Source organism: Chiloscyllium plagiosum, unplaced genomic scaffold (genome assembly GCF_037043375.1).
Source record: "Chiloscyllium plagiosum isolate Xiang-an unplaced genomic scaffold, Cpla_swu_hap1 HiC_scaffold_9, whole genome shotgun sequence".
Lineage (NCBI taxonomy): Eukaryota > Metazoa > Chordata > Chondrichthyes > Orectolobiformes > Hemiscylliidae > Chiloscyllium > Chiloscyllium plagiosum.
In genome coordinates, this window is record NW_028270147.1 from 51,992,774 (window position 1) to 52,006,519 (window position 13,746).

General features: G+C 39.9%; 1 protein-coding gene across 2 annotated transcripts in view; it reads left to right on the forward strand.

The window, feature by feature from the left end:
• tm2d1 (TM2 domain containing 1) overlaps positions 1-13,746 on the forward strand; it is a 113,596-nt gene that overhangs the window by 79,896 nt on the left and 19,954 nt on the right. The window contains exons 7-8 of one of the 2 annotated variants that reach the window (XM_043699259.2): positions 664-775; positions 9,635-12,759. In XM_043699259.2, the coding sequence (XP_043555194.2) occupies positions 664-774 (111 nt within the window). In that variant the 3' untranslated portion in view covers position 775; positions 9,635-12,759. Of the gene's footprint in view, positions 1-663; positions 776-9,634; positions 12,760-13,746 lie in introns of those variants that run through there. The other variant, XM_043699261.2, reaches the window with a different exon arrangement.

Consider the following 13,746-nt stretch of genomic DNA (forward strand, 5'->3'; position numbering starts at 1 on the left):
TCACTCGCTCTTTCTTGAGAATGTAATTGGGGTGGTTAATAGGGACCCAGTGATGACAGTGTATTTGTAATTTCAAAAAACTTTTAATAAGCTCCCACACAAGAGGTAATTACACAAAATTAGGGCTTGTAGGTTTATGAATGATATATTTGCATAGATTTGAATGCTTAGGCTCTGGAATTCTCTCCATAAACTACTTTTCCTCTCAACCTCACTCATTCTTTTAAGATGATCCTTAAAATCTACCACTTTGACCAAGTATAACAACCACACAAGTATTTCATCAAATTTGTGTAGCTTCTTTATACTTTCTTCTTATCCTTTGAGCATCATCTTGTAACACATCTCATCCCTTTTCAAAATCACCTGTGTTGCCCTCCAATTAAAGTTTATCACAAACATTTTTTTCACTGCTTTCTCCAGCATTTGCAACAAATGGCTTCTCATCCTCAGTGGTTTCAACAACTATTTCAATTAATCATGTTCTCTCTTCTGAGTTCACTGCATGTATAGAGAACAAAATGGACACCCTACTTTTAAATTAAGTTTTTAAAATTAAAATCAGCTATTTGAAACCAGAGGCTGAATTATATTAATGGAATAATTATTTTGTGAGTAGTATGACATTATTGGAATTGACTGACTTTTTTTTAAACCTTCTAGATTGTGGGACCTTCTGATGGTTCAAGTTACATCATAGATTATTATGGAGCAAGACTCACAAGATTAACAATTGACAATGATACATACAGAAAGACACAAATGAAACAATGAGGTATGAAATTTAAAATTTTGGTGGGTTCCCACTACGAAGTAATATTTTCAATTATAGATTTTTGCAAGATAGTTTCTGATTAGAGCTATATTTATTTATTTTCAGTATTATGCAGGACTTTGGTCATTTTGGTTTATGACAATTTATCTGAGCCTTCACTCAAATACCGGTAGTAAGAGAAAAAAAAATCTTTGTAAAGTGTGAAAGTGACTAACAGCTAATGTCCTTGAAAAAATTTGGGATATTTATGTAGTCATTTTTATAGAATATGTAAGATGAATATCTTTAACAAGGTGAATTCAAGTCCTGCTGGGGTTTTTTTCTCTTGTGAAATAGTTAGTGTTCAGAGTACTCTAAATAAATTCAAATGTTTTTCCATTTGTAAAGTTTTTGTTGCCATTTCATGTTATCAAAGGGAAATAACTATCGAGACAAATTTCTGCATTTTTACCAGTTTTTTTCTGGGACCACTGGACGGCAAGAATGCTAGAAGAATAACATTGGACGGCATTGGTAACATGCCCAGTATTGCCCTACTGCCATGTCTTTGTGTAAGTGACAAGAGAGATGGCATTTGAGGAACCCTACTGAACCAATTACTTAACTGGCCAATTAGGGACCACTTTCTTCCTCTGTAGGCATTTTGCCCGTTTGAGATGGCCAGCTGCTGTATGAGCAGAAGGAGACCATTTGACCTATTAAGTCTGCACCACCTCTTTGAGCACTTTAATTTTGTGCTAATCTCCAGCCTTTTCTCTGTAACCCTGCACATTGCTTCTATTTCATATATTATCCAAAGCTCGCTCAACTGACTTGATTGCACATGCCTCCGCCTTACTTCCAGGCAGTGTATTCCAGGCACTTACTACTCACTGTGTAAAACAGCTTTTTCTCGAACAAAATAGTTGAAGAAGATGCCTTCTAGTTCTCAATCTGTTTACAAGTGGTTACAGTTTCTATTTGGCGGAGGTGGGTACTGCAGATGCTGGAGATTAGAATCAAGATTAGAGTGGTGCTGGAAAAGCACAGCAGGTCAGGCAGCATCCAAGGAGCAAGAAAATCAATGTTTCTGAAGCCCATTCCTGATGAATGGCTTTTGCCCGAAACGTCGATGTTCCTGCTCCTCGGATGCTGCCTGACCTGCTGTGCTGTTCCATCACCACTCTAATCTTGACTACGGTTTCCCAATGTCTACGCTGTCCAGACCCCTCATGATTTTGAAAATACCTATCACATTTCATCAGAGCTTCCTTCTCTCCAAGAAGGACATCCCCAACATCTCAAATCAGTTTTCATAACTAAATTGTCTCAACTCTGGAACCATTCTCATAAACCCATTCTGTATTCTCTCCGTTGAATTACCATTCTTTCTGAAATGTAACAGCCAAAATCATCCTCAGTATCCCAGCCGAGATCTAACCAATGGCCTTTATGAGTCTATCATACCCTCCCTGTTGTATTTTCTGCCCTATCAATGAAGCCTTGAATACTATAAGGTTTATTAACAGCTGCTAACTTTTATCACAATTGTAACAGGAGATTAGGGACAGGTCATTAGCTTTTTGCTGATAAAAAATAGTTATTATAAAATTAAATAAAACTGGTTACTATTTTAATTGTACAGTGCTTGTTATAGACTAATCATCGTGCCAGCCTAAAGAAATAAGCAGCACCCAGATTACAAAATCTTTCAAAACAGGTTTCCCACAGCCAGCAGATCTTCAGCAAAGCAGCAGAGGGCACTCATAAACTGTTCAACAAACTTATTTGAAGGATGAAAATTCTTTCTCAATGCTAGCATTCAACACCAGTGCCTAATTTTACAGCAATGGGGTTCTTAACCATATACTCCACTGATTACCTTTTGTGATCACAAATTAAATTAAACTTCCATCCGAACTGAAATCTATAGTTAAAGGTAGAGGCTGTGACTGTGTCATGGCCTGAGTCTTATTTGAATCAATTTCATTTAGAACTTGAAAGTCGAATGGATATTCCAAGGCAGCTTTTTTATTCTGAGCCACAGGAATGTTGGCTGCATGAAAAGCAGTGCCAGCTGCAGGTAGGTGCTTAGGTTGGAGAGGTGGATAGGGAGGAGGGGGGAGGATGTAGGTTCAATCTGGCAACAGCCCACTGTATTTTGTGAAACATGAAGAAGCACTACTGGCCTCAAACATTGGTTGAATCTTGCCTTTCCAAAGTTTCTTTGGCTTGATGATCTGTGAAACTGGCTGGAGTCTACATAACACACCCTCCAGCGAGTTCCATCTGAAGATGACATTTGGGTTTCTATGTAAGTCATATACTGCCTATCTGTATATGCAGATTATACTGAAGTGCATATCTCAGTGAGATTAAGCAGCTTTGGACAGCAAAACAACTAAATAAGTCAAACTAGTTCCACCTGAAGATGACATCTGGGGTTCCATGTAAGTCATATACCTCCTATCTGTATATCTTGAAAAGTCCCGAATCGATGTTTCGGGCATGAGCCCTTCTTCAGGAATGAGGAAAGTGTGCCAAGCAGGCTAAGATAAAAGGTAGGGAGGAGGGACTTGGAGGAGGGGCGTTGTAAATGCGATAGGTGGAAGGAGGTTAAGGTGAGGGTGATAAGGTGAGGATGATAGGCCGGAGTGGGGGTGGGGGCGGAGAGGTCAGAAAGAAGATTGCAGGTTAGGAAGGTGGTGCTGAGTTCGAGGGTTGGGACAGAGACAAGGTGGGAGGAGAGGAAATGAGGAAACTGGAGAAATCTGAGTTCATCCCTTGTGGTTGGAGGGTTCCTAGGCGGAAGATGAGGTGCTCTTCCTCCAGCCGTCGTGTTGCTATGGTCTGGCGATGGAGGAGGCCAAGGACCTGCATTTCCTTGGTGGAGTGGGAGGGGGAGTTGAAGTGTTGAGCTACGAGGTGGTTGGGTTGGTTGGTTCGGGTGTCCCAGAGGTGTTCTCTGTAACGTTCCGCAAGTAGGCGGCCTGTCTCCCCAATACAGACGAGACCACATCGGGTGCAGCGGATGCAGTGGAGGGCTGCACGTTCCAAGAGGTTGGAGTGGGTGAGGGGGTGGAGAGGTTGAGGCAGTTAATGTCACGGCGGCAGTTGGCTATGAAGAGATCGAGGGCAGGTAAGAGGCCAGCACGGGGTGTCCAGGTGGATGGGGTGTGTTGGAGAAGGGGTCGTCAGAGGGTGGGCGAGAATCCTGGTTGAAGAAGTAGGCGCGGAGGCGAAGGCAGTGGAAGAATTGTTTGATGCCTCTCCGCGTGTTGAACTCGTTAATCCAAGAGCGTAGGGGAATGAAGGTGAGGCCTCTGCTGAGGACTGATCTTTCATCCTCAGAGAGGGGTAGTTCTGGCGGGATGGTGAAAATACGGCAGGGCTGGGAGCTAGGACCTGGTGTGGGGGCTGGAGCTGGGAGTGGGGACGAGGTAGTCGTGGGGGCTGGAATCGGGGCAGAGACAGAGATCGGAGCGGGGGTGGGGTTAGGCGTGGGGGCGGAGATCGGCGTGGAGGCCGGGTTAGGCGTGGAGACGGAGATCGGCGTTGGGACGGAGACGCATGCGGCGTGGTCGTTGTGCAGGTGAGTGATGTCACTGGGGGCGGAAGTGGCTGCAGCAACGGTAACCCCAGGGGCGGAAGCGGCTGTGGCGACAGCAGAAACGGTGTTGTTCCCGATAGCCGTGTGCCCCGCGAAGGCCGCGAATCTGTCGGCGATGGTCTTCCTGGCGATTGTGGAGGCGGTTGTCTGGGCGGCGATCACGGAGGCTGCAGGTTCGGTGGGGGTGGAAGTGACGTCATGATTCGCGGCGGCGGTTGCTGCCCGCGGGCGCTGCAGCGGCCGCATAGTTAATGGCACCCGAGTGATTTTGGAGGCCCAAGGGATCCTTCCATATCCGCCACAAATTCACCTGCACCTCCACACACATCATTTACTGCATCCGCTGCACCCGATGTGGCCTCCTCTATATTGGGGAGACAGGCCGCCTACTTGCGGAACGTTTCAGAGAACACCTCTGGGACACCCGGACCAACCAACCAACCACCCCGTGGCTCAACACTTCAACTCCCCCTCCTACTCCACCAAGAACATGCAGGTCCTTGGACTCCTCCATCACCAGACCATAACAACATGACGGCTGGAGGAAGAGCACCTCATCTTCCGCCTAGGAACCCTCCAACCACAAGGGATGAACTCAGATTTCTCCAGTTTCCTCATTTCCTCTCCTCCCACCTTGTCTCAGTCCCAACCCTTGAACTCAGCACCACCTTCCTAACCTGCAATCTTCTTCCTGACCTCTCCGCCCCCACCTCCACTCCGGCATATCACCCTCACCTTAACATCCTTCCACCTATCACATTTACAACGCCCCTCCCCCAAGTCCCTCCTCCCTACCTTTTATCTAAGCCTGCTTGGCACACTTTCCTCATTTCTGAAGAAAGTCTCATGCCCAAAACATCGATTCTCCTGCTTCTTGGATGCTGCCTGACCTGCTGCGCTTTTCCAGCAACACATTTTCAGCTCTGAATCTCCAGCATCTGCAGTCCTCACTTTCTCCCTAAATAGGCGTGTGGTCTGGCTATCCAGTAATCAGAACCTATAGCTATCATAGCAACCTGATTATCAGGGTTAATGGAGCGATAGTACTACTGTTACCCATTTTAGACCAGGACTGGTGCTGATTTTAGCAGGTTAAACTATTGAGTTTTATCATTCCCAATACTTGATTTTATGGCAACTTTCTTTTTTTCTGTAGTGTATACTTTTATTAAACCATCATTTAGAAAGTACATGATCAATGTAAAACTAAAATGGTGTCCAGAATATTATTATTTGCAACAATTCAATATAGAACATGACCAAACTTTAACATTGCACATAAAATCTACACATATCAGATGAGTTAATAGTTTCAAAAAGTGTAGTGCTGGAAAAGCACAGCTGGTCAGGCAGCATCGAGGAGCAGTAGAGTCAATGATTCAAGCATAAGCTCTTCATCAGAAATGTTGCGGGGGCCCAAGGGGACTGAGAGATAAATGGGTGGGGGGGGTGGGGGGAGCTGGGGGAATGTAGTTGGGAATGTGATGCGTGGATAACGGCATGGGGTGATGATGGTAGGCCAGAGCAGAGAGTGAAGTGGGTAGGTGGGAAAGATGATGGATTGTCGGACCTGTCCATCTTCTTTCCCACCTATCCACTCCACCCTCCACTCCGACCTATCACCATCAATCCCACTTTCATCTACCTATCGCATTCCCACCTACCTTCCCCCAGTCCCACCTTCCTTCCCTTTATCTCTCAGCCTCCCCCGGGCTTCTCCCACATTCCTGATGAAGAGCTTACGCTCGAAACTTCAACTCTCCTGCTTCTCAAACACTGCCTAACCAGCTGTGCTTTTCCAGCACCACACTTTTTGATTCTGATCTCCAGCATCTGCAGTCCTCGCTTTCTCTGAGCTAATAGTTTACCGAACAGAAATTTCCTTTTGTCTCTGGAACAATTTAAGACTTGAACCAAATCTCAGTATACACTAGTAAATAATCTGTTGGATTGATATTTTAAACACCTAAAATCCTTTTAAATGTGTTAATGCCAGCAGTAAATAATAGTCATTAGAAAATCTGGTCTCCAGTGTTTCTGTTCTCATCAGTGAAACTAACTTGAAGATATTTCACTTCTGCTACAATTCAGTTCTGTAATGAATATTAGAGTAAACATGATGCTTTTCTTATGGAATAGTTGAGCTTGTTGCATATCAGTTACTGAATGGTTCATGTTCTATGCTGAAACTTGTATTTGTGTAATCTGTTTTTGTGATGTTTAGATGAATATTGGTCAAGGAATCAGGGAAAACTCCTCCATTCTTGTTCAAAATGGTACCAATGGATTTTTGTTTTTACATACACCCAAGCAAGCAGGTCGTGACTTTCAATAAACATTTAATCCACAAATGGCACGTGTCACTTTGCAGCATAGGAACATAGAAACAGGAATAGGCTATCTACTTCACAGTGTAAATAGATCATGACTGATTATTATTGTTAATTCAGTAGAAATCAGTAGATTTTGGGAGACTGTCTTAAACGTGTCTTGACTGTCTTGGAAGAATTTAGTAAGGTTCAATGAGATTATCTCTTATTCTTCAAAATTCTAGAGAATACAGGCTCAAGATTTTTTTAAAACCTGTCCCCACAAGACAATCCCAGCAATTAGTTCTGTGAACTTCCAGAGCACTCCCTCTATGTTTCCTTCAAAACTGTACACAAAACATCAGATAGCATCGCATCCATGTTCTATGAATTTGCAGCACTTTGCAATACTGCACTATCAGCACTGATATTGGTGCTAAAGACCTAGAGCAAGACATGAACTCAAATTTTATGATTCAGTGGAGGACATGCTATTGTCTGAACCAGAGTTAGCACTGGACTCTGCTTTGCAGCACTGAATATTATTCGAACAGCTCTACCAATGAAGAAAATGACAGAAAAAGTACTAGAAAAATAGTGTGATATAGGGTGAATTAGACAATAAAAGGACTAGAGAGGGGAAAAAAAAGAGAAATGAAGCAAAAACAAGTTGAGAAAAACCATAGAGAACAGGCAGAAGAGAACAGGCAGAAGAGGACCATTCTTGACCCATGAGGTAAAAGAAAACATATTCATAATCCTGAACAGTGATTAGCCCCTGGGTACATTATTACACTGTTTTCATATGAACACAGAAATTGCTGGGTCCAAGGTCCATTTAATTTACCTTCTACCATTTTGAGGGTCACATACCACAATAATAATGGAACTGTTGGCTAGCTATTGCAAATGATCTCCTACAATTAACTGAAACTTGAAAGAATTCAGAAAAGATTTACAAGGGTGTTGCCAGGGTTGGAGAGTTTGAGCTATAGGGAGAGGCTAAATAGACTGGGGCTATTTTCCCTGGAGCATCAGAGGCTGAGGGGTGACCTTATTGATGCTAATAAAATCATGAGGGGCATGGATAGGGTAAATAGACAAGGTCTTTTCCCTGGGGTGGGGAGTCCAAAACTAGAGGGCATAGGTTTAGGGTGAGAGGGGGAAGATTTAAAAGGGCTCTAAGGGACAACCTTTTCACGCAGAGGATGATGCGTGTACGGAATGTGCTGCCAGACAAAGTGATGAAGGCTGGTAAATTTAAAAGGCATCTGAATGGGTATATGAATAGGAAGGGTTAGAGGGATATGGGCCAAATGTTGGCAAATGGGACAAGATTTATTTAGGATATCTGGTCAGCATGGATGAGCTGGACTAAAGGGTCTGTTTCCATGCGGTATCTCTGTGACATTTTGAAAACAGACCAAATGCGAGGAGATTCCTTCTGTTGGAAGACCTTTGGAGACCTGTTTGAAGTACAAGACAGTTGAATGTCAGACCCTGACTAACTTGTAAAATGTATCCCAAAATGTTATTTTTGCATTTAAATCAAATTTACATTTGAATGAGTGACTTGCAGCTGCATGTCAGTAATGCTTTGTCTCCTGAAAACTGTTGCCATCTAATGATAACGGATGTGTGGATGACATGGCTGGCACAAAATTGCTGCAAGACATTAAAAATATACTGAGCCTCTAAGAACTATTCACTGCCTGATGCTGAGACTTCACAGTTCCATTGTTCCCTTTCTGAGCCTCCAAGGTTAAGTGTAAAGTGGGAACTATAAATCATATCTTTATTATCTGACATTAATTGCCAGACTTAAATGACTGTGGTGTGTAATGATTAGTAATAACATTGTAAATCCAGCAGTTTCATGATCACTGTTAAATTCACTGTGGAGCCTCATGACAAGAGGGTACTTTTATCGGCATTGGTGTTCTAGTAGCAAAGTATGTTATTCAGCAATTTGATGAGAATCAAATTCTTCATCTCATTTTTAAAATTAATATAGTAATGGCAAGCACTATTAACATGTTATTCCAATGTGATTTCCTGGTAATTTCAGAACCAACAAAAGTGATGGAGAAGGGAGTTACAATGGGAAGAAAAGGGTCTTGTTAATTAGTGATTTACTGTTTAAAGTCGTTACACAAGATTTACAAAGATCACTCCATATTTTTATTCAATTTTTCTCCTCTCAAAAGTGTTTGATACAGGATATCTCATAACAATCACAGATTAGAATGTAGCTAATGAATGTTTTTACGTTTACAGGTAGAGTACCTCAAATTCAGCTGGAAATTTTTATAACCTTCCTTAAATTGGAAAAAAAACTTTAAAAAAATACTTATCTTGACATTTCAGTTAGACACTGAGTTGGTACATTGTGGTTCCAGATTAGTTACTTCTTTCACACTGCCCTATCGCCCACTCCAAAAAATCCTTGATCCCATCCAATCTAGCTTGCTCTGAACTGCTCAGGGCCCAAATCTTCTATCCCAAATACCAGAAACCCGTCCTGGTCCCAAGAATTCCAGACTTTAGATAGTGTATCTGTGTTAACTTTCAAACAATTCATAAAGAATAAGTCATATCAATACTTCATATCAATATAAGTCATAATAATAAGTCACTCAATACTTCTGATAGATCTTGGGGGTTTTTTGCACCAGAGGACAACTGTTAAGTTTAATTGCGGATGTAGGTTTGCTCACTGAGCTGGACGGTTTGTTTTCAGCGAGCAAACCTGCATCCTGAACCGCAACCTAGCTACAAATTTTCTCAAAACTCACTATCTTTAATTGTAGTGTGACTGCATTAACACGTTTATGTATCTAGTTCAGGTTTGGTTCCAAATTGTTTTGCTGGCTGTTTGGCTTTTGTAGACTGAATTGAATCTGGTATCTTTAATTTGTAAACTGCCATAGAGACAAATATTGTTCCACTTTTAATTCACAGAGGAAGCCCATTAAGAAAACAGAGGAATAAAATGAACATTGCAACAAAGGCAGTAACGAAAACTTAGAACTGCCTGATGAAATTGAAGGATAACAATTGGTGTGGATATGGCAAGTAATTGCCTCTGAACTATTTTGTCCAGGAAATGAACAGCTGCATTTCTGCAAAGACAAACACCTGGCACCCCTCAGTATGGCTGTAAGAAAATAGCTGTGTTAAACTGATGACACTACAGTCTCCATTTAGCTTTCTGATATGTTAATTCCTTTTATGTTTCATAAGTATGTTCAGTAACATTTTGTTCATGTTTGTACATGAACCTATGTATTTCTTTTCTTTGCTGCATTTTAGCTGTTTAAATAACTCCAATTATTGAGTGTTATTTCATAACCTCCTGAGTTCCATAAAATTGTAACAAATTCTCTTGACATGGCTTCTCCATGCAGTGTTCAACTGATTAATATTCTGAAATGAATTAGGTTATTTAAGATTGCAGGTATCAACTTTAGCTGTCACATTTCTGAACCAATTCAAGTACATAATTTCAAGTTCAGTGAGGTATTGAAGGAATGTTGCACTTTCAGTAAGGCCATCTTTCAGAAGAGACAATAAACCAAGGTAGATGTCAAATATCCCATGTCACCATTTGAAGAAAGACAAGGGATGTGCTCCTTAATGTTCAAGCCAAAGCTTATCCCTCGGCCAACATCACTATAAAGATTATCTGGTCGCTGTTGCATAGCTGTTTTAGGGGCCTGGTTGCCACCTGAATGCCACATTTCCCTATGTTAGAACTGTAATTTTATTGTTTGAAAAGTTCTTTGAGATTGGGAAAGACCATGTAAATGCAGATATGTTTCTTTTTTAAGAAAATGCTTCAGAATCATAGGAAGCTGATAGATCATTCTGGTACCTGTTTGTTTTTTGTGAAATTCAGCTCGATAAAGCAAAAATAGATTGTTGTTAATAGATTATTGTGGGAGTATGTATCATTGTTGTTTTATTTTGAATTTCTTTTCCTTTTTATCATGATTTAATGTATAATTAACATCTGTAGTGGTAGCAAAACATTTGTCAAAGAAATGGCTATGGTTATTCAGACTTTTAGCAAATTGTACATAGTAGTCTACAAATTAAACTAAAGATAAACTTGCCATCGTCTTACCAGACCATTGGGCTGCTTTCAGAGAGAGAGAAAGATTACTGATTGTGGTTTAATCTAAGGCTCACCATACTTCAAGCAAGGGAAGAGGTTGAGAAGGAGAAATCTTCTTCATGAGAACCTCAGCTTGTATAGGAATTGAACCCACACTCTTGGTGTCACTTCACATTGCAAGCTCAGCCAACTGAGTTAAACCCAACCTCCCTGCCACAAAGCACAGGCTGCATAAAGATTAGGTAACTGGGAATACTTATGGAGGTGTAATACGAAAATTGTAAGACCAGCAGGGATCAATGCCTAAATTCCTGGAATCATTAAACTGGATATTGACACTAACTATAATACTACTAGATTTCCAGAGTGGGTAATGCGACAGAATATATTGCTGAATATTTCTATAAGGGAACTTTTTGCAAGTCATAGCAACATGAAATTTGATGTTTCTAGTTTGTAAACTCCCCCTCAGTTCACAGAAATTGGACAAACTTGCAATGCCCAAATATGGCTTTCAGAAACATCTAAAATTACATGTTGCAAATACAAAATTTCTGCAATTACTGAAAACCATAGACTTAATAAGCACATAGAATTGTAGAATATGACTTGCAAACCACCAGTAAAAGTCTGAGCTCTAGAAGACCAATATAATCTTGATGTGGCTGCAAAACTGTATAGGTTTCACTTGTGATTTGAAATTAATTGAAAGTAATAGATGGGTAATCATAATCCAGTGATGTAACTTACTCACTGGAGGCACTGATTCCCAGTTGAGTCCCAACTCTTAGTATGTAATTAAAATATCAAAGTAGTATCATAAAGTGCACAGCGCACAAAAGCGTTGTAGCATATGAAAAATTATTAGCCCTTATAAGCTGAATAATATGTATTAATATTTTCCATATTTTTTGATTTCCTGTGGAACCTGATGAAAATTAATAAGTTATTAAAACTTCATTCAGTACAATGTTTTTAAAATAAATAAAGTTAAAACAGAATATTTCCTTTTCATTGTGTGCACTACACATTGAGAAAAATTGAATTTGCTATAGAAATCAAACTAGTATTCATGATTCCAGGATGGTGATCCTTAATCACAGTGGTTACAATTTGATTTATTAGCTGACATTCAAACAATTTATCACTATTTGGTTTCTGGTTCCGCCCATTCCCCAGAGGAAACCATTTGAAATGTTCCAGTTAATAACTTCTAATTTTAGAAGGAGCAACAGAGGATAAAGGTACTGAGGAGAATTATGTTGCTCTTGTATTTCTGTATTGTGAATCATTTCATTACTTCTCCATAGCCTATATCGGGCAACAATTGAACTCAATAATGAACTGTTTTTGTGGTGATGATTTAGCTGTATGATGTTTCTAAGCCATGGAGGAATAATATTGAATGAGAAGGAAACATGTTCTTTTTTCTAATCTATTTTATATCTTGGCCAATGTAATTCATAAAGTTTGTTTGCTTGTTGAGTTACATTATCTATATAAGCTTGTACTAAAACATCCTTTAGAGCTATTAGTTTGGGTCTGTGAATTGGTGAAGTGCAATTTCGCTTAGGTAAGCAACTGGCTCCATCAGAAGTCTTTGCTGCTGATCAGTGTGTGTTCCATATTCAAGACAATATAGATTCTATTAGGTGGAACAGAAACATACGGGTTAACTATAGAACTCTCATATCCAAGCTGTGGACAAACCGAAATACATACCAATTGCAGACTAGGATTGAAATCCTTAAGATTTTTGCATTCAATTTTTGTAGTTATGGGAAGAGTAACAACCAAAATGTTCCAGTACAATAGCAAGACATTGTAACAGCATGTGTATAAAATGCCGTATCTGAGATTTGTTTTTATGCAAGGAAATATTTTATAAACAGGAGAAAGACAAATGATAAGCTTAGTAAATTAAAAACATGTACATACATGGAATAAAATTTTTTTGTTTCTGTACTGACTTTTTTTGTCTTTTATCCATGTTATGTCTCTTTATTTAAAAAAACGTTATGCAAAACACTTCAGATGAAATACAAAGTTTGAGCTTGATGTGGCAACTCTGATAAACAATGTTCCAAGATTAATGTACAATGTGAACCTTGATGCACTTATACCAATGAAAGGTATCTTTTATATTTCACTAACGCAGTCATCCTGATTTCTTAAAAATTGAAAGTCACTTGTAATTCTAATAGCTAATATAGTTTTACTAATTAAAAGGCCACATAGGCAGTAATTAATAATTCATTCCCACATTTTAGGAAATATGATTACAATTACACATTTGGAGAATGATAAATACATTTTCATCAGCATTGATTCTAAGGTGCCACTCTCCAAATCAGAAAGTATTCATATCCTGTTCTGATCCCAACTGATGGTAAGACAAAACAGACCAGAATGAAGCCTGGCCCAACAGCCATAAAATTTGGTGTTTTTTTGCAACTTGGTTACAAGTCACTGAATACTTTCACATGTGGCTGCCAGTATTCTTTTAACTAAACAATACAAGACTTTTATACAAAATAGGTAATTAAGCTATATCCTAGCTTGGAGATATGTTGTCATTCCTTCACTGTAAATGGGTTAAAATCCTGGAAATCACTTCCCATCCATATTGTGGGTCTACCAAATGGACTGCAGCAGTTCAAAAAGGTATCTCATTACTATCTTCTAAAGGACAATTAGGGATAGGTAATTAATGCTCGTCCACCTAGCAAAGCTCACATCTGCTGAATCAATATTAAAAATGTCGCAAGAATATTAAATAAATATAAAAGAAACAAGGATTCAACTCTTTTCCCAGCAATACTCTTTACAGCTATGCAATTGGAGTAGGGTATCACTCCTATTTAACTCTTTAGTTTCTTTCTTAGTTGACAAGATTGCAACCATTACCTTTTGAACATTCTGCATCATTCACCATGCCAAGATCAGGAGCAGGCCT